The sequence below is a fragment of the Entelurus aequoreus genome, linkage group LG11 (genome assembly GCF_033978785.1).
Source record: "Entelurus aequoreus isolate RoL-2023_Sb linkage group LG11, RoL_Eaeq_v1.1, whole genome shotgun sequence".
NCBI classification, from domain to species: domain Eukaryota; kingdom Metazoa; phylum Chordata; class Actinopteri; order Syngnathiformes; family Syngnathidae; genus Entelurus; species Entelurus aequoreus.
Window position 1 is genome coordinate 12,998,115 of NC_084741.1, and position 21,560 is coordinate 13,019,674.

Sequence of the window (21,560 nt, forward strand, 5' to 3'; positions counted from 1 at the left end):
CCGTATGTGGGCTCTGTACCGAGGATTACGTTGTGGCTTGTACAGCCCCTTGAGACACTTGTGATTTAGGGCTATATTAATAAACATTGATTGATTGATTGATTGACACCTTCCGTAAAAACCTTCCTACAAAAGTCAAATTCCCATTTTTGAAAAGGCTCTACCCGTTCAAGAATTGTGTGTTACCCTACCGCCCTGCGTTATTAAGACTGGTGGAGGGAGTAGGGAGTCTGTTGAAGGGTTGCGGACAGTCAGGAACAGTGAAGGTCCAGTCAGGGTCAGTTCTGAGGCTGAAAGTCCAGATGGCATCAGTTCCAGGCTGCTTGTAGAATGTGCGTACCAGCTCACTGGCGTGGTCCTGTAAAAGTTTAACCTGGCCGTTGAAAAACTCCGGTGTGGTTCTAATCCACAAAACATCTTATCCTGAGGAACCAAACCACTACAGACCTGTTGCCTTACCCCCCCCCCCTTTCCCTCCCCACCTGGTGAAGACCACGGAGAATATCCTCAGCCACGTCCGCCTGCAGGCATCGTCAGCTATGGACCCGTTGTACTGTAACCTGCTTATCGCCCAAGCATCAGGGTGGATGAGGCATCTACCTGCCCCATCTGGAGACCACTGAAAGCGTGATATTGTGTTCTTCGACCTCCCCCGGAGCTCTTAACACCATCCAGCCGGCAAGGCTTGGGGTGAAACTGGAGGAGGCGTATTTGCAGTTCTACCTGAACTGAGCTGCCAGGTGGCAGGTGGATTTTACTCACCTGTCAGACTTGAGCTTGCTATGCCTGAAAGGCAACTGCCGTCGTTAAAGTCCACAGGTGGGAACAATCAGCCAAATTGAGAGGAAAGAAAGGAACAACGACAAAGAGCTAGAAGTCAAACTGCAGGGTTCAGGAAGTGGATTCCAAGCTGGCCTGTGTGACGACCAGGTTTATGTTTGGTCATAGCAGTGATAAACATATTTTCCTGAAGAGCCGAACCGCTACAGACATGTTGCCTTAACCCCCTACCTCGTGAAGACCTTGTCTGGAAGACTGTTCTAGATTTTAGAAGTATACGACCCAAATGCAGCCTCACCGTGTTAGTCCTCACTCTGGGCAAGATTTACTCAAACGTCTGTTAGTCCTTCCTTTAGTCCATGGGCTAGCAGATGTGCCCCAATCCCTTTGGGGACACTTCCCGTTAAAACGTCCCGCCCTGCGTTATCAACACTGATGGCGGGGGAAGGGAGTCTGTTGAAGGGTTGCGGACGGTCAGGAACAGTGAAGGTCTGGTCAGTGTTAGTTCTGAAGCTAAAAGTCCGGATGGCATCAGTTCCAGGCTGCTTGTAGACTGCGCGGACCAGCTCACTGGTGTGGTCCTGTAAACTTTTACCCTGGCCGTTGAAAAACTCCTGTGTGGTTCTTATCCACATAACATCTTAACCCGAGGAGCTGAACCACTACAGACCTGTTGCCTTAACCCCCCACCTCGTGAAGACCATGGAGAACTTCCTCAGCCACGTCCGCCTGCAGGCATTGTCAGCTATGGATCCGTTGTACTGTAGCCTGCTTATCGCCTGAGCATCAGGGTGGATGATGCACCTACCTGCCCCATCTGGAGACCACTGAAAGTGCGATAACAGACGTGTTCTTTGACCTTCCCCGGAGCTCTTAACACCATCCAGTCGGCAAGTCTTGGGGTGAATCTGGAGGAGGTGTATTTGCAGCTCAACGTGACCTGAGCTGCCAGTAATGATAGAGGTGGCATGTGGATTTGACACACCTGTCAGATTCTTCAGACTTGAGCTGAAATTCAACTGCCCTCGTTAAAGTCCATAGGTGGAATTGAGAGGAAAGAAAGAGCTAGAAGTCAAACGGCAGGGTTCAGGAAGTGGATTCGAAGCCGGCCTGTGTGACGACCAGGTTTATGTTTGGTCATAGCAGCGATAAAGATCAATGGTACAGATACATTTTCTTCTTGAGGGTTTTTTTTAAAATGTGCGGCTATAAAGTGAGACGTGTTTTGGAATGTACAGAGAGTGTTTATGAGGCGCATCTGAAAGGACAAGTTGTTACCTGCCGTCAAGCCGCAGTGTGTCCATCTGTCGGCCCGCTAACGATGTTCTACTGGAGACGCGTCTCCCGGATCACTCAGATGACTGAGCTTCATGTGAGCACGGCTAATGATGGCCGTGGCGTGGAAAGCGGTTGGCGAGGCAGTGCAGTGTTCAAAGCGGTCTTCGCCGTTTCACTCGAAATTGGCCGATAAAATGCAACCTTCAGACGCGTTTTTTTCCGCGGCGCTCCTCGTCTCGCCGCCGCAACAGAAAGGCCTCATTACGAGCCTCGTCGGCCACGACGCCTCCGTGTTTTCCACCGTGAATCATACGCCGCATCTTCTGGCCATCGTCACTATGGTTACACCGGCAACCCCGGGAGCCAATCAGAGCATCGCGGGGCAGTGTCGGGCCGACGAGCTCATTAATGGAGAATCTGCGTCGGGGGTTAAAGCGGCGCTGCTTGATTGCCCGCAGGTAAACCAATGGAAATCTGAGATCCCTCTGAGCTCACCACCTCCATGGAGATTCTGACCCTCGCACCGTCACAATTAAATGATTATGATCTTCTCCTTCTGTCTGTTTCTGCCAGCTCCTTCTTCACGTTCACCCCTCTCCTCCTCCTGTTGCCTTCAGGCTTGTGGAGAGTTCCTGCTGTTTGTCATTATGACACAATCTCAGCCTCTCATCCTCCGTGTGTGTTTGTCTTATTTATCCTGGCGCGCCTGCAAAGAGAGAAAGAATTCTGCTCGCCTCTCCACCTTAATAAACATTCTTGTGCACTCTCTCTCTCGTTACGCCGCCCCTTCTTCGACGCTTGTTTTCCCTATCCGACCATCACCATGTGAAGATTAGGTTGTCAGTGTCATTTATCTTCCCAGGGCCACTTCATTGCTTTGGAGCAGGGGTCACCAACGCGGTGCCCGCGGGCACCAGGTAGCCCGTAAGGACCAGATGAGTAGCCCGCTGGCCTGTTCTAAAAATAGCTCAAATAGCAGCACTTACCAGCGAGCTGCCTCTATTTTTTAAATGTTATTTATTTACTAGCAAGCTGGTCTCGACATTTTTAATTCTAAGAGACAAAACTCAAATAGAATTTGAAAATCCAAGAAAATATTTCAAAGACTTGGTCTTCACTTGTTTAAATAAATTCATACATTTTTTTTTACTTTGCTTCTTATAACTTTCAGAAAGACAATTTTAGAGAAAAAATACAACCTTAAAAATGATTTTTTATTGTAAAGAATAATAAATACATTTTAATTTAATTCTTAATTTTAGCTTCTGTTTTTTCGACGAAGAATATTTGTGAAATATTTCTTCAAACTTATTATGATTAGAATTCAAAAAAATTATTCTGGCAAATCTAGAAAATCTGTAGAATCAAATTTAAATCTTATTTCAAAGTCTTTTGAATTTCTTTTAAAATTTTTGTTCTGGAAAATCTACAAGAAATAATGATTTGTCTTTGTTAGAAATATAGCTGGTCCAATTTATTTAAAACATGTCATCAAACTTCTAAAATTAATCTTAATCAGGAAAAATTACTAATGATGTTCCATAAAATCTTTTTAAAAATTTTTCAAAAAGATTCGAATTAGCTAGTTTTTCTCTTCTTTTTTTCGGTTGAATTTTGAATTTTAAAGAGTCGAAATTGAAGATAAACTATGTTTCAAAATTTAATTATCATTTTTTTCGTGTTTTCTACTCTTTTAAATTGTTCAATTAAGTGTAAATATCATTAATTATTAATAATAACAGAGTTAAAGGTAAATTGAGCAAATTGGCTATTTCTGGCAATTTATTTAAGTGTGTATCAAACTGGTAGCCCTTTGCATTAATCAGTACCCAAGAAGTAGCTCTTGCTTTCAAAAAGGTTGGTGACCCCTGCTTTGGAGTCTTAGTTCCCGTCCTCTTTATTCTTTTGGACACTCCTTGTTTGGTGTTTTTGACCCCTGACCCGAAAAAGTCTCGGTGGCTGAAGGGACTGAGAGAAGGACGTTGTTTGTATATTTGTGGGTCCTTGTCTCGGGCATCTGTATCTATCTGTTTATGTGGAGGGTTAGCATTGGAGGGTTAACATCAGTAGACAAGAAAATAGTTCCTCAAAACCCGAAACCAGTGAAGTTGGCACGTTGTGTAATTCGTAAATAAAAACAGAATACAATGATTTGCAAATCCTTTTCAACTTATATTCAATTGAAGATATTTAATGTTCACACTGAGAACAAATCATCATTAACTTAGAATTTAATGGCAGCAAAACAATGCAAATAAGTTGTCACAGGGGCATTTTTACCACTGTGTTACATGGCCTTTCCTTTTAACAACACTCAGTAAACGTTTGGGAACTGAGTAGACACATTTTTGAAGCTTCTCAGGTGGAATTCTTTCCCATTCTTGCTTGATGTACAGCTTAAGTTGTTCAACAGTCCGGGGGTCTCCGTTGTGCTATTTTAGGCTTCATAATGCGCCACACATTTTCAATGGGAGACAGGTCTGGACTACAGGCAGGCCAGTCTAGTACCCGCACTCTTTTACTATGAAGCCAGGCTGTTGTAACGCGTGGCTTGGCATTGTCTTGCTGAAATAAGCAGGGGCGTCCATGATAACGTTGCTCGGATGGCAACATATGTTGCTCCAAAAGCTGTATGTACCTTTCAGCATTAATGGCGCCTTCACAGATGTGTAAGTTACCCATGTTTTTGGCACTAATACACCCCCATAACATCACACATGCAGCCTTTTACACTTTGCGCCTAGAACAATCCGGATGGTTCTTTTCCTCTTTGGTCCGAAGGACACGACGTCCACAGTTTCCAAAAACAATTTGAAATGTGGACTCGTCAGACCACAGAACACTTTTCCACTTTGCATCAGTCCATTTTAAATGAGCTGGGGCCCAGCGAAGCAAGCGGCGTTTCTGGGTGTTGTTGATAAACAGCTTTGGCTTTGCATAGTAGAGTTTTAACTTGCACTTACGGATGTAGCGACCAACTGTAATCACTGACAGTGGTTTTCTGAAGTGTTCCTGAGCCCATGTGGTGATATCCTTTACACACAGATGTCACTTTTTGATGCGGTACCGCCTGAGGGATCCAAGGTGTGTAATATCATGGCTTACGTGCAGTGATTTCTCCAGATTCTCTGAACCTTTTGATGATATTACGGACTGTAGAGGGTGAAATCCCTCAATTCCTTGCAATAGCTGGTTGAGAAATGTTGTTCTTAAACAATTTGCTCAGGCATTTGTTGACAAAGTGGTGACCCTCGCCCCGTCCTTGTTTGTGAACGACTGAGCATTTCATTGAAGCTGCTTTTATACCCAATCATGGCACCCACCTGTTCCCAATTAGCCTGTTCACCTGTGGGTTGTTCCAAATAAGTGTTTTGATGAGCATTCCTCAACTTTCTCACTCTTTTTTGCCACTTGTGCCAGCTTTCTTGAAACGTGTCGCAGGCATCAAATTCCAATTGAGCTAATATTTGCAAAACATAACAAAGTTTTCCAGATTGAAGGTTAAGTATCTAGTCTTTGCAGTCTATTCAATTGAAAATAAGTTGAAAAGGATTTGCAAATCTTTGTATTCTGTTTTTATTTGACGATTTACACAACGTGACAACTTCACTGCTTTTTGGGTTTTGTATATTTGGATCACTATTAGATGCACTGATATTAGGATTAGGGGTTTCTCAATCTGATGGTATTTATGGACTTGCATACAAAATGTCTGATTTATTCTCCGATACAAGCAGTCCTGCACCGTGTTTACTTGGGCAAAGCTGGATAGCCGGTTAACATCTAAATGTCCTCCAATGGTCTTCTTTTCAATTTTAGTTACCGTATTTTACAGAATATAGAGTGCACCGGCATATAATCCGCAAATATATACGTTGTGCAATGAGTTATTTACACATACATGTTTTGTAAATGTTTATTTACATACCTTAGTTGTTTCCAAACAGTGTCTGTCACACGGCAGTAAAACGGCTGATCAAACAAAACAGAAGTCATGGTCATGGACCTACTAGCTGCAGAAGCTAGCTATACAATCAGCTAAACAGACTCAATGACTCCACATTCCTGATGAATTTGTGTAACTGAAACAATACAAAAAGTTAATAATACTAACACAGGCACTCGTAAACGTGTTAGCATACCAGCTAATGCTAACGAGGCAAGTGTCATTAGATTGCGATAGCATTTAGACATATGCATTAAAAACACTCCTACAGACATCACACATGGGACGCTCTAGTAAGTAAGAATTGTTTTAGTTATATTGTAAAACTTACAAAAAATGTTACCTGCAATACCTGCAGTGGAGGAACTCATCCAAAAGATGGCGCCACTGCACAAACAATAACACATCATTTCAGTCCTCCGCTGGGGTTTGATGCAAACTATTGAACGCAAAACATTATGAGCATCGGCGGAAAAGAAAATACAAATCCATGAAATCCATTTTATAAGCCGCAGGGTTCAGAATCTAAGGTAAAAAAAAGTAGCGGCTAATAGTGCGAAAATTTAGGTAGGTCATTTACAAAACGTAAACATGCTAGGCTATACACTACTGGGAGCTAGAGCAGGCAACCCAAAACGTTGAAAGAGCCATATTGGACCAAAAATACAAAAAACTAATCTGCCTGGAGCCGCAAAAAATTAAAAGTCTTATATAAGTGTTATAATGAAGGCAACACATGATGTAAGTGTCTATATTAGCCTACTATCAAAATGACTTTAAAAGTCTTATATCAGTGTTATAATGAAGACAACACATGATGTAAGTGTCTATGTTAGCCTACTATCAAAATTACTTTAAAAGTCTTATATAAGTGTTATAATGAAGACAACACATGATGTAAGTGTCTATATTAGCTATATTAGCCTACTATCAAAATGACTTTAAAAGTCTTATATAAGTAATATAATGAAGGCAACACATGATGTAAGTGTTTATATTAGCTATATTTGCCTACTATCAAAATGACTTTAAAAGTCTTGTATAAGTGTTATGATGAAGGCAACACATGATGTAAGTGTTTATATTAGCTATATTTGCCTACTATCAAAATGACGTTAAAAGTCGTATATAAGTGTTATAATGAAGGCAACACATGATGTAAGTGTTTATATAAGTTATATTAGCCTACTATCAAAATGACTTTAAAAGTCTTATATAAGTGTTATAATGAAGGCAACACATGATGTAAGTGTCTATATTAGCCTACTATTAAAATGACTTTAAAAATCTTATATAAGTGTTGTAATTAAGGCAACACATGATGTAAGTGTCTATATTAGCTATATTTGCCTACTATCAAAATGACTTTAAAAGTCGTATATAAGTGTTATAATCAAGGCAACACATGATGTAAGTGTCTATATTAGCCTACTATCAAAATTACTTTAAAAGTCTTATATATGTGTTATAATGAAGGCAACACATGATGTAAGTGTCTATGTTAGCTATATTAGCCTACTATCAAAATGACTTTAAAAGTTGTATATAAGTGTTATAATGAAGGCAACACATGATGTAAGTGTCTATATTAGCCTACTATCAAAATGACTTTAAAAGTCTTATATAAGTGTTATAATGAAGACAACACATGATGTAAGTGTCTATAATAGCTATATTAGCCTACTATCAAAATGACTTTAAAAGTCTTACATAAGTGTTATAATGAAGGCAACACATGATGTAAGTGTCTATATTAGCCTACTATCAAAATGACTTTAAAAGTCTTGTATAAGTGTTTTAATTAAGGCAACACATGATGTAAGTGTCTATGTTAGCCTACTATCAAAATGACTATGTGTTGCAGGCTGACGCAAATCTTTGTTGACGGAAATGTTGAAATGTAAAATGTATTCTACACATTTTTACAACATTAGAAACCATTAGAAAATCAGAGGCTACTCGGAAGGTGAGATAACTCCTGGAAATGACTGGCTTTTAATGACCAAAGGTATAGATGTGTGTGTCCAAGTTAAAGGAAACATCTTCTTTTAATACATTTATTACAATCTTTGGCAAGCTAGGTAATGTTTGCTGTGGTCTGGAACAACATGACACACACATGTGTCATGAGACATGCAAAACTAAATTGTATACAAAGAGGACACAAGTAAAGGGAATTAAATGAGCTCAAATATAGGTACAAATGAGGCATAATGATGCAATATGTACATACAGCTAGCCTAAATAGCATGTTAGCATCGATTAGCTTGCAGTCATGCAGTGACCGAATATGCCTGATTAGCACTCAACACAAAACGGTAACATCAACAAAGCTCACCTTTGCGCATTCACGCACAGCATAAAAGGTTTGGTGGACAAAATGAGACAGAGAAGGAGTGGCGTAAAACACGTCTTTCTGTGGCAGCGTCGGAGAAAGTCGCACATGAGTCACAGTCCACACAATGGTGAGTTCAAGGGCCGCTGAAATTAGTAGGACAAAAACGGCGCTTGCCAAATACTCTCATCAGTTAAGCAGAAGCATAGTAAACAGTTGGCTTTCTAACAATTAGGGAGGTTTGTGTCGTGTTTGTCCTCCTACAGAAACCATATTACAACAAAAAAAACAGATTTTTCACCCCATTTTTTTTTTCCATTTCCATACATTTTTGAAAAAGCCCCCCGGAGCCACCAAGGAGCCGCTAAAGAGTCGCATGTTAAAGTTCAAGTTGAAGCACCACTGATAGTCACACACTCTAGGTGTGGTGAAATTACCCTCTGCATTTGACCCGTCCCCTTGTTCCACCCCCTCGGAGTTGAGGGGAGCAGTGAGCAGCAGCGGCGGTGGCTCTAGAGCCGCGGGTTGCTGACCCTCGTACAAATCACTCTCTCTCTCTCGATGTCTCTCAGATTCTCTACGTTGCCCTTTGAGTTTCTCAACTTTCACTTTCTTCTCCCCCGTCCCCCACTTCCCCCCCACCTCCCCCCTCTGCAGATGAAATAGAAATGCTGGAGCGCCTTTGGCTGTCAGGTATCTGCCACAATGACAAAATTGAGGTGATGAGCAGTAAGCTAGATATTGACAACATGGCTGGGGTCTTCTACATGCTTCTGGTGGCTATGGGCCTCAGCCTACTGGTGTTTGCCTGGGAACACTTGGTTTACTGGAAGTTGCGTCATTGCATGGCCACCAGCTCAGGCAAACTGGACTTCCTCTTGGCCATCAGCAGGGTAAGAGCTTCAAACACATGCACTGCGTTTTGCCACGTTAGCTAAAGTTGTCTCGTATTTGTTACGACACGTTCCAACTGTTACGGACGTCCACTTCTGACTGCAAACAATGAATGGTCTACTAATCTCCCGGCTCTATGTCAGGACACCCGTACTGTATGCGTGGCCGTTCCTGCCATGATCGGTTTCACAGTGTGAGCCTTTGAATGTGTGAGGTCCGAGGTCAATTCGATTCCAGTCAGTCAATTGGGGAGATTAATTGAAATTCAATGTTGCTCACAGACTGGATATCCTGTTCCTTTGACAGTGACCTTGACAGAGCAGCCTCACACCGTACGCATGTGATTATCGGCTCAGAGATAATATTCCCTTGCCAGGTTGTAATTGGCTGTAGCCCGCCTCTCGCTCCAAAGTCAGCTGGGATAGGCTCCAGCCCACCCGTGACCCTAATGAGGACAAGCGGTGCAGAAAAACTAATGAAGGGAATTTGCAATTACTGCAATTTGTGTATTTACATGAAGGATAATTAACATGAGGAATGTTAACGAATAGCAATCTTGCTCAGTTGTGAAACGTGTCTGTCATCGTTCTTCGCTAATGTTTGTTTTTCTTCTCCTCAGGGCATGTATAGCTGCTGTAGCTTTGAAGACGAAACAGCGCCAGCGGGCGGCGCTAAATCTTTGGCCTCTCATCACCACACGGCTATGGTTCCAGTCCCGTCTCAGCCACACGTTATCTCCACGTTGATGACGAGCCCGGCTATTACCATAGCGCAGCATCAGCAACCTCAACCGCAACAGCAGCCTGTCTACAAGACACCTCTACCCGGCTCTCCTCCCACCGTCGTGCATTCTGGAACAGCAGTGGGTCCCTCCAGCACCCCCATTGCTGGCGCACCCCTTCCTTGCTCCACCTTCTTACCCAGGCCAGATCGTAGATTGGCTGTGGTGGATCGCTGGAGACTACCCAAATCTACAACAGCCAGCAACTCTAGGGCTGTAAGGGGGGGCATTCCTGACATGGGACTCTTTGCTCCAAAAGTCCCACCAAACTGGGCTTCATCTACTGGAGGAGGTGGGGGACTTGATGGTTATAAGCGGTATTATGGTCCCATTGACCCTGAGGGACTAGGGCCCTGCATGGAGCAGCAGGCAGGGTCCCAGACCCCCAAGACTATGCCAAGGGGCCACCCCCAACCCCCTCCAGCCAGTGTGGCCTTCTACTCAGAGAAGGGCATGGACCACGGGGTGGGGAAGAGGGTGGTGGGAGGTGGCAGCGGAGGTCAGGGAAAAGGGGCTGTTAAAACTCTTGGAACTCCAAGACTGCCTTCGAAGAGTCAAGCTCCTCTGCCTCCTACACCCCCACTGCCACACCCCTCTCCCCCTCTCCCCTCGTCCTTTTGGAGGAGGCGTCGGCCCAAAAAGCCCAAGGAACCCGGAGGGCCACTATATGAGAACATTTTACCCCTGGGGCGGAGGGGAGAGGCACGAGATGGAGTGAGGGAGGGAGGAGGAAGGAGGGCACGCCCCCTTTCTCCCCCACTCTCACTTCCTGTGCCAGTACCCCTCAGCCCCTCCTATACACCACCCTCACCTTCAGCGTCCCTGCACTATACTTCCTCATCATCATGTTCGTCGACGACATCGTCCACATCCACGTCCTCATCTGCCTCGTCTTCACGCTCCACCTCCCCGACATACTCTTACAGCTCCTCCAGGAGCACACGGGATAGGATCGGAGGACTTGACGAAGAGGAAGATGACGATGAAGAGGAGCTTACAGAGGAGTCAAGCCTTCTCCTGGGAAGGGGTCGAGAGAGGGAGCGCTCAATCCTTCGGCCTCGTTCCTTGAGCCAAGGCCGCTTCCCGCCACCCATACCCCCAAGAAAGCCGCGCACTTCCTGGGGTGACCGAGAACGGGAAAGGGAGAGAGGGGGCAGCCAATTGTCTCAACTTCAAGAGTGGTGGGCGAGCTGGAACGAAAGGGAGAGGAGTGGCACAGGGGGAGACACTGAGAGGCAAAAACGTGAGAAAAAGAGGAGGAAAGAGAAAGAGAAAGAAAAGAAGAAAAAGAAAAAGAACAAAAAGAGAAAGAAGCGGGAAGAAAGGGAACGGGAGCGTGAGAGAGAGAGAAAAAGACGAAAAGTGAAAAAAAAGAAGAAAAAGGCCTTAAAGTCGAAAAAAAGGAAGAAATCCATCGGCGGTAAAAGATCCGAGCCAGAGGATGGAGATATTGAGCCTGAGAGAGAAGGTGAGGCGGAGGGGGAGAGAGAAGAAGGAATGCAAGACTACTCCCCCTTTTCTGCTCAGTACCGCGGTACGTTTGCAGAGAAGCGGCGGGATTCGTGGGAAGGAGAGCGGGAGAGAGTGAGAAGAGATGGAGGAGAGGAAGGCAATGACAGGGAAGAGGAGGACAGTGGGCGTAGTAGAGAACGCCATCCCAAATCTTCACACTCTCATTCTAGACACCGTACCCCCAGTAAAAGCTCCAACTTAAACAAACTCCCCGCGTCGGTCAAATTTTGGGTAAACGGAAGGGGGGACGCCTCGAACACGCCCCCTACCTCCCTGCAGCCCTTCTTCCCATCCGGCAAACGGCGAAGGAGCGCAGGATTGGATCGAGACGACAGTGGTCGGCTCGGCGAGAGGCGTCCTTTGCTGATGCCTTATGAGAAAGAGAAAGCACAGACCAGGGAGGAGCTTTCCTTCCACGAGTGGGATTCTGAGGATGATGACAATGATGAAGAGGAGGAAGAGGAGGAGAGAGAACGAGTTAGGGTGAGGGAGAGAGGAAGGAGGTCTGGTCGAGGGGCAGTGTCTGAAACAGAAAGGGACAGGGTAGAAAGACGGGCAGAGGACAGTTACTCAGATGAGGGCTCATCGGGGGAGTTTGGTCGTTTTGAAAGATACTGGGAGGGAGGTGGGGGAAGCACTTCCGGAGTCGGGGGTATAGGCGGAGGAGGTTGGTTCTTTGGTACCTACCCTTCCAGAGAAAGAGGAGGGAGCGTCAATAGTCGTGACGACTCCTTTCTTGGAACGAGGGCAGAGGGATGGATTGGTGCTGATTTCTGGAGTTCAGGGACAGGCTTAGGTTGGGGTTCAGCGGGAGGGAGTGGGGGACTCAGCTCACAGTGGCCACCTCCCCCCACAGCATTCCCTCCGCCAAGGAGATATTGGTCTATGGACAAGATCCCTATTAAGGGGGAGAAAAAATGGAAGGGAGGGAAAAGTAAGAGGCAAGGTAGGGACAGAGGGGAGGAAGCTCGCCGGGCCACGATGTGTTCCTGTAGCCTTTACCCCCACCCACATCCTTACCCTCATCCCCACAGCCGCTCACACACCACACAGTCCAAGAGACGGCCCACCTCACTTTCACATAGCCAGGAAGAGCTTCTCCCCCACTGCCACAGCTTCAGCGGGGGCTCTCGTTCCAAACCTCTTCCTCCCAAGTCAGATACTAGTCAGGCGAAATCAGGCAGCCAATCTAACCTCAGCACACAGCCCACTGAGCTAGCACCTCAACCCCCGCCATCGCCACCTCAGCCTCCGTCTCTGTCTCCCACTACCCTCCCCATGCCTATCCCGCCTCCGCCCTCCTCATCTTCGGTCTCACCTCCAGCCGGGGTGGGGATGGTTGGCCAGGGCCAGATTCAGGCTTCAGCCAGTGCCAAACTACAGTACCAGAGACTACGCTCTGTACCACAGCCACGAAGGTTCTACTCACCTCACCTGCCACTCAAAGCCAAGAGTCTGTGCTCACGTCGGGGATCAGCCCATTTTTCCAGCCTGGAGAGCGAGGTATGACAGGGGGAGAGGAGAGGGGGAGACGTAGAAGCAAACTCCTCTGTAATTGAGCACAATGGCGACATGGCAGCTGGAGCCAGAGACAAGGCTGCCTTGGTAGCCATCAGTACTCAATTAGCAGCCATCACAGCAGGAAGTCGCTTGGACAGTGCTGATGCTAGCATCGCTCTGCATGAGAGCAACACTGCAGACGCCCGCTCCCTTGTACAAGTTCTAGTGAGGGCAACCGTGAGACGCCACACCAGGGTAAGCTACACCCCTTTGGATGAGCCCCACATCGGCGGGGGCGGACGCGAGGCCGCATCACATGGAACAACCGCTCCGGAGCTTCTCCTGCGCTCCGAATTGAGCTTCGTGATGTCATCCTCGGTCCTCCTGCCCTCACCAGGTCCAAACTGTGGATGAGAGTAGTGAGTAATGATGTCATATTTGTACACACGAGCGCACACTCGCAAATGCTCAAAACGTCTCCCTCCCTCTGGCTTTGACAACAACTCAGTGGCTCCAGGAGGGACACTCGCCTTTCTAACGAGAACAGTGGAATGCTTCTTGGAGGCGAACGGGCGGCGGACCCTCTTCTTTGCTTTTGTAAATCAGTTGATACGAAAAAGCATCGGGGTCACCTCTCACACACTGTGCCCGCCTGATCGCCTTTCACCGGTCAGTCAGGACACTGACAACATCAGAACCATCAAGCTCTGCCCCCACTCGATGGGATGTCACCTTTTAATCAAAGAACAGTCAGACTGAACAGGATTCGCTTTTTCTTGGGGCTTGCTGGTCCAACCAGGACCGTATGATAGTATTTGAACAAAAAATATATATATATTAAAAAGGGAAATACATGAAGAGAAAAAAACAAAAATACCAAGCATTTATAATTTTTCTCTGTTCGTTTTTTAAGATCGAGGAGGCTGGATGTGGCTCGTGTTGGAAGTGGGAATGACTTGTTGTGCCAAATATCCCCACTAAAGTTGTTTTTTCTAAAAAGATTACTTTAACACATCATTTATTTTCACAATGTTATTTTTTTCCGGAACACACCGTCCTACAATTGGATCAAGGGGGATGATTGGTGCAGTATTTGTAATTATCGCTAGGTGGCGGCCTAATATCTAAGTACGCATTGGAGCCGAGTGCGTGTTTAATACTTGCTCGGGGTGTGCAGCTGCTTATGGTTTTCACATAAATGGGAAAGTGCAATGCATCCAAAAACCTTGACCGTGATTCCGACACGAACACTCACCGGAGTACACGAAGCACAATTCTCTGTGTGCAACAGTCATTAGTGCACAACCCCCAGATCACGTTTTTGATTGTAACAAAGTAGGGCTTCTGTCGAAGGGTTCTCTCGCCACTCGGCTTTAGTCGGGCGACTCCAACCGGAGAAGAAACTGTGAAGGGTGGCCGAGGCGCCACTGAATACGGTCAGTAACAACCGTCTGACTCAGCAATATTCCCACCTTCAATGTGACAGGGACGCTGCGGAAACATGTTTGTTTGTGTTTAGCGCTTTTTCTCCGCCTGGCTTCAGTCCGGTTTCGGTTGAATGACCTTGTTTTTTTTGGTGTTTTTTTTACCCTTTCGAGCCATCCACTGTGTGAAACGCCAGCCGTCCAATCCCGTCTCCGTCAGGCGTTGGCCTAATCTCTCACACTAAGACCAGCCACAGACCAGCTCTTCTCCTACTGTAGTCGAATGTAGCTTTGTCTCAATGTAGCATTCACTTTTAGACTTTGTAGCCTTTTGTCCGGGCGCTGCGGACAAATGGCTGAACGTTGACTTGCCGCGTGAGGGGAGGGGGGCCTGTGCGTTATATTTGTGCATGTTGTCACAGATCGAAGGCTTAGTCGACCTTGTCATTTCCCCCTTCGCCTTTCACTGAGGGCAAGCGCTATTTTTATCTGCACATGGATTGCTTCTTTTCTATATCTACATGGGGCAGTTTGTACAAAAAAAAACCTAAAAAACCCCAACTATCTGTCCTGGTATTAACTAAGAGAGCTCCCTTTTACCATTGCCCACCCTTTAAAGAGCCCCAGAATCAGTGCATGTCAAACCCAATTCGAATTTCAAAGGACCGTTTCGAAGAGGTCTGCTTTTACCCTTCATCCCCAACCCCTGGTTACCGCGGCAACGGTTTGGCCGCGCAACCGTCGTTTGTTCAAACAACCAACAGGGCTTAAAGCGGCCGCGACACTGAGCGCTATCGATTTCAACGAGGCGCTAATTCTTAAGTCTGTGACTGCATGAACAGGAGTGTCTCTTTTCAATACTTTTGCTCCCTTTTTCTATTGTTTTCCTTTACGTCGAGGACGAGTGGCGGGGAAAGAAGATATTCAAATATGCTATGTTTTATGAGAATGTACCATGTTATACTGTGATTTAACAGATATTTTACTGTATTCATTTGAATTCTATCATTTATCAAGAAATATATATGTACAAATAAATATATACATATATATATATATATATACATAAAGGTATATATATTAGTTAAGTTTGGTATATTTGGACGAAGTGTTAGATGAAATAGTTTTCAATGTTTTAGCTTTGTAGCCAACCTAGAAACTGAAATCATTTTGGACTTTTTGATTCCTCCTATATGACTGTGAAGACATTAGTGCCTGTGACAAAAAAGACAAGTAAAAGTCTAAACTCGCTCTCCATCTGTATCTACTGCAGCTACCCGGTCCGTCACTCCTCCCGTACTACCTACGATTGCTTTCTTCACACCGTCCTTTCCTCCCCCGCATCACTCTGTTTGTCCCTTGGCACGTTCTACGGTCTCGTTTTGCTAGCTCCCGTTTTTGTTTTCTAGCAGGCCGTCGCTCTTTTTTTTTTGGCGGAGAGCGAGCGCTTTGTCTCCCCGTCGAATCACACTATCGAGCGACTACGTTTCTGATCACCACGTCTCACTTAGCAAAAACAGAGACCAGTAGATACTGTGTTCTTGCTCCTTTTGGCTGATTGTTGGTGACGATCACTCGGGCTGCGTTCGCACTCCAAGTTCACGACTTCGGTCTGATTTGATCAGACGTTCCAAAAGAGAATATTGGTTCGCACTTTTACACTGGTACTTTTTCTCTGAGGGGTGTACCAATTCGATCCGAGTCCGATTCGATTTAGAATCGATTCTAAATTCAACACGATTGTAGATTCAAACGGTTTCTCGCAATGTTTTATTTCAGGAGTGTCCAAACTTAGCAAAAACAGAGACCAGTAGATACTGTGTTCTTGCTCCTTTTGGCTGATTGTTGGTGACGATCACTCGGGCTGCGTTCGCACTCCAAGTTCACGACTTCGGTCTGATTTGATCAGACGTTTTAAAAGAGAATATTGGTGCGCACTTTTACACTGGTACTCTTTCTCTGAGGGGTGAACCAATTCGTGTCTGATTCTGATTCAATTTAGAATCGATTCTAAATTCAGCGCGATTGTAGATTCAAACGGTTTCTCGTAATGTTTTATTTCCGGAGTGTCTCAGTCTTATTATAATCAGTATAACTGATGCAGATGTGCCGCCATCTAGTGGACGACTTGAGTTAATCAGGTCAATGAGCAGGCGTTTCGCTCAAAAGTAAGCACACCAATTACTTGTATGACCCAATCCAATCAACCTTTCAACCGTCACGGAACGTAAACACACATGGTCATGATCACTGAACTTTGCGGATACTATAATTAATATAGAATACGAGGGGTGTACCAATTTGATCCGAGTCCGATTCGATTTAGAATCGATTCTAAATTCAACACGATTGTAGATTCAAACTGTTTCTCGCAATGTTTTATTTCAGGAGTCTCCAAACTTAGCAAAAACAGAGACCAGTAGATACTGTGTTCTTGCTCCTTTTGGCTGATTGTTGGTGACGATCACTCGGGCTGCGTTCACACTCCCAGTTCACGACTTCGGTCTGATTTGATCAGACATTTTAAAAGAGAATATTGGTGCACACTTTTACACTGGTACTCTTTCTCTGAGGGGTGAACCAATTCGTATCTGATTCTGATTCAATTTAGAATCGATTCTAAATTCAACGCGATTGTAGATTCAAACGGTTTCTCGTAATGTTTTATTTCCGGAGTGTCTCAGTCTTGTTATAATCAGTATAACTGATGCAGATGTGCCGCCATCTAGTGGACGACTTGAGTTAATCAGGTCAATGAGCAGGTGTTTCGCTCAAAAGTAAGCACACCAATTACTTGTATGACCCAATCCAATAAACCTTTCAACCGTCACAGAACGTGAACACGCATGTGGTCATGATCACTGAACTTTGCGGATACTATAAATAATATAGAATACGAGGGGTGTACCAATTCGATCCGAGTCCGATTCGATTTAGAATCGATTCTAAATTCAACACGATTGTAGATTCAAACGGTTTCTCGCAATGTTTTATTTCAGGAGTGTCCAAACTTAGCAAAAACAGAGACCAGTAGATACTGTGTTCTTGCTCCTTTTGGCTGATTGTTGGTGACGATCACTCGGGCTGCGTTCGCACTCCAAGTTCACGACTTCGGTCTGATTTGATCAGACATTTTAAAAGAGAATATTGGTGCACACTTTTACACTGGTACTCTTTCTCTGAGGGGTGAACCAATTCGTATCTGATTCTGATTCAATTTAGAATCGATTCTAAATTCAACGCGATTGTAGATTCAAACGGTTTCTCGTAATGTTTTATTTCCGGAGTGTCTCAGTCTTGTTATAATCAGTATAACTGATGCAGATGTGCCGCCATCTAGTGGACGACTTGAGTTAATCAGGTCAATGAGCAGGCGTTTCGCTCAAAAGTAAGCACACCAATTACTTGTATGACCCAATCCAATAAACCTTTCAACCGTCACAGAACGTGAACACGCATGTGGTCATGATCACTGAACTTTGCGGATACTATAAATAATATAGAATACGAGGGGTGTACCAATTCGATCCGAGTCCGATTCGATTTAGAATCGATTCTAAATTCAACACGATTGTAGATTCAAACGGTTTCTCGCAATGTTTTATTTCAGGAGTGTCCAAACTTAGCAAAAACAGAGACCAGTAGATACTGTGTTCTTGCTCCTTTTGGCTGATTGTTGGTGACGATCACTCGGGCTGCGTTCGCACTCCAAGTTCACGACTTCGGTCTGATTTGATCAGACGTTTTTAAAAGAGAATATTGGTGCAAACTTTTACACTGGTACTTTTTCTCTGAGGGGTGAACCCATTCGATCTGATTCCAATTCTCAATTCAACACAATTGTAGATTCAAACGGTTTCTCGCAATGTTTTATTTCAGGAGTGTACAAACTGTCTCAGTCTGATTATAATCAGTACACTTGATGCAGATGTGCCACCATCCTGTGGACGACATGAGTGACACAGGTCAAGGAGCAGGCGTTTCGCTTAAAAGTAAGCACACCATGTACTTGTATGACCCAATCCAAATAACCTTTCAACCGTCACGGAACGTAAACACACATAGTCACGATCACTGAACTTTGTGGATACTATAAATAATGTAGAAGATAAGGGGTGCACCAATTCCATCCGATTCCGATTTGATTTAGAATCGATTCTAGACTCAACGTGATTGTAGATTCCAAGGGTTTCTCGCAATGTCCAAACTGTCTCGGTCTGGCCGGCGAGACGTCACAAGTTCGATAAGTACCCCCAACCCTATTATAATCAGCATAACTGATGCAGATGTGCCGCCATCTAGTGGACGACTTGAGTGAATCAGATCAATGAGCAGGCGTTTCGCTTAAAAGTAAGCACACCATTTACGAGTACCACCCAATCCAAAAAACCTTTCAACCGTCACGGAACGTAAACACACATAGTCATGATCACTGAACTTTGTGGATATTATAAATAATACAGAAGGCGAGGGGTGCACCAATTTGATCCGATTCTAAACTCAACGTGATTGTAGATTCAAAGGGTTTCTCGCAATGTCCAAACTGTCTCGGTCTGGCCGGCGAGACGTCACAAGTTCAATACGTACCGCCAACCTTATTATAATCAGGATAATTTATGCAGATGTGCCGCCATCTAGTGGACAACATGAGTGACACAGGTCAATGAGCAGGCGTTTCGCTTAAAAATAAAGCACACCATTTACTTGTATGACCTAATCGATTGTAGATTCCAAGGGTTTCTCGCAATGTCCAAATTGTCTCGGTCTGGCCGGCGAGACGTCACAAGTTCGATTCGTACCGCCAACCTTATTATAATCAGTATACTTGATGCACATGAGTGACACAGGTCAAGGAGCATGTATATATGGCCATATCCACGGGGAAGACCCAGGACACATTGGGAAGACTATGTCTCCCGGCTGGCCTGGGAACGCCTCGGGATCCCCCGGGAAGAGCTGGACGAAGTGGCTGGGGAGAGGGAAGTCTGGGCTTCCCTGCTTAGGCTGCTGCCCCCGCGACCCGACCTCGGATAAGCGGAAGAAAATGGATGGATGGATGGATGGATGGATGGATGGATATATATACACACACATATACATACATACATACATACATATATATATATATATATATATATATATATATATATATATATATATATATATATATATATATATATATATATATATATATATATATATATATATATATATAAATATTCATTTATATGTATGTATGTGTGTATATATATATAAATATATATATATACACACATACTGTACATACATATATATAAATATATACACATACATACATATATATATATATATATATATATATATATATATATATATATATATATATATATATATATATATATATATATATATATATATATATATATAATATTCATTTATATGTATGTATGTGTGTATATATATATAAATATATATATATATACACACATACTGTACATACATATATATAAATATATACACATACATACATATATATATATATATATATATATATATATATATATATATATATATATATATATATATATATATATATATATATATATATATATATATATTTATATATATACTTAACATGCAGTCAACTTTCGGCTCCCGGCCAATTATTTGAACCCAATGCGGCCCCCAAGTCAAAAGGTTTGGACACCCTTGTATTTGTTTTAAAATTAAACATTTTTAAAACTACTTAAAGGTTTGAAAAGCTTCTGGTTGCATGCGAATAAAATACAAAAACGTATTTTGTCAAATTTTCTTTTACAAAAAAATATACATATAATTTTTTGGGTATTTTTTTTTTTAATCTATTTTTGGGAAATTATGAATCGATTATGAAAAGAATCACGATTCGGATGTGAATACATTTGTTGGTACACCCCTGGTGAAGACTATAAAAAGCGGATCGGCACTTATTTTGATCATTCACACTATTTATAGAAGACCAGAACACATCTGAATTTCTTTTTTTTATGCATTCTAAATCGTAAATAAAAGTTACAATAGGTGGCTAACAATGCAAGTAATGGGTATTTGATTTATGTTTCCAATAGAGCACTCTGAAAACATCCAAAAACATCCATTATACTATTGTTTTATTGTTTTACTTTCAATGCCAAAATCTCTAGATCAATTTCAGCTCCGTCAAATAAAAGTTTTAATTATAAGTTTTATGTTTTGTTGTTGTTATTGTAATTCCATTTTTTTTTAAGGGTCAACACACAAAATATGCAATAATTTGGAATTTTTGATGTGAAGTAATTGGAGCCTGGAATATGTCAATAATGCATAACGTTTATTTTGATTCATTATTATATTTGGAGCAATGACAGTTTAAAAAAAAAAAAAAAAACAGCCTGCTTGTCAGCTTTGTGTTATTAAAATCAACATTGAAACTTTTTTTTTTTTTTTTTTCGTAAAATTTTACCCGTTTGCTCTTTTATTCCACTTTTTTAAGTTTTTTTTGTTAGTTTTTTAATGGTATTTTTAGAACGTGCTTTGGGCTGTAAATGAACCCCGGTTTGCACTTTGGACGCCTCAGTCTTTTTATAGTCTACCTATAAACATATTCCAGTTATTAAAAACAATTTTACTTTTCCAAAATTAATTCATCACACTTGCTGCGATAAACGAGGAATTGCTCTCCTGTTTTTTTAACAGTTTTAAATTTAATTACAAGCTTCTAAAATATAATTTTAAATAGTGCCATTACAATCTTACTTATCGAAAATTAATTAATCAAAGTCATGGGCATCGCTGCGATAAATGAGAGATGACTGTACTGCTCTTTTTACCTGTTTGAAATTTCATTAAAAGCTTTTAAAATATAATTTTAAAGAGTGCCATTAAAATCTTGCTTTTCGAAAATTAATTCACCACAGTCATGTTCCGGGCATCGCTGCGATAAATGAGAGATGACTGTACTGCTCTTTTTACCTGTTTGAAATGTAATTAAAAGCTTTTAAAATATACTTTGAAAGAGTGCCGTTAAAATTTTTGCTTTTCAAAAATTAATTCACCACAGTCATGTTCCGGGCATCGCTGCAATAAACGAGAGATTACTGTACTGCTCTTTTT

General features: G+C 43.1%; 1 protein-coding gene across 1 annotated transcript in view; it reads left to right on the forward strand.

Moving 5' to 3' along the window:
• The window catches only part of LOC133659790 (glutamate receptor ionotropic, NMDA 2D), a 209,443-nt gene extending 193,759 nt beyond the window's left edge, over positions 1–15,684 (forward strand). Inside the window, exons 15-16 of the mRNA XM_062062527.1 lie at positions 8,997–9,232; positions 9,853–15,684. Coding sequence (XP_061918511.1) covers positions 8,997–9,232; positions 9,853–13,035 — 3,419 coding nt within the window. The 3' untranslated portion in view covers positions 13,036–15,684. The remainder of the gene's footprint in view (positions 1–8,996; positions 9,233–9,852) is intronic.
• Positions 15,685–21,560: the final 5,876 nt, after the last annotated feature.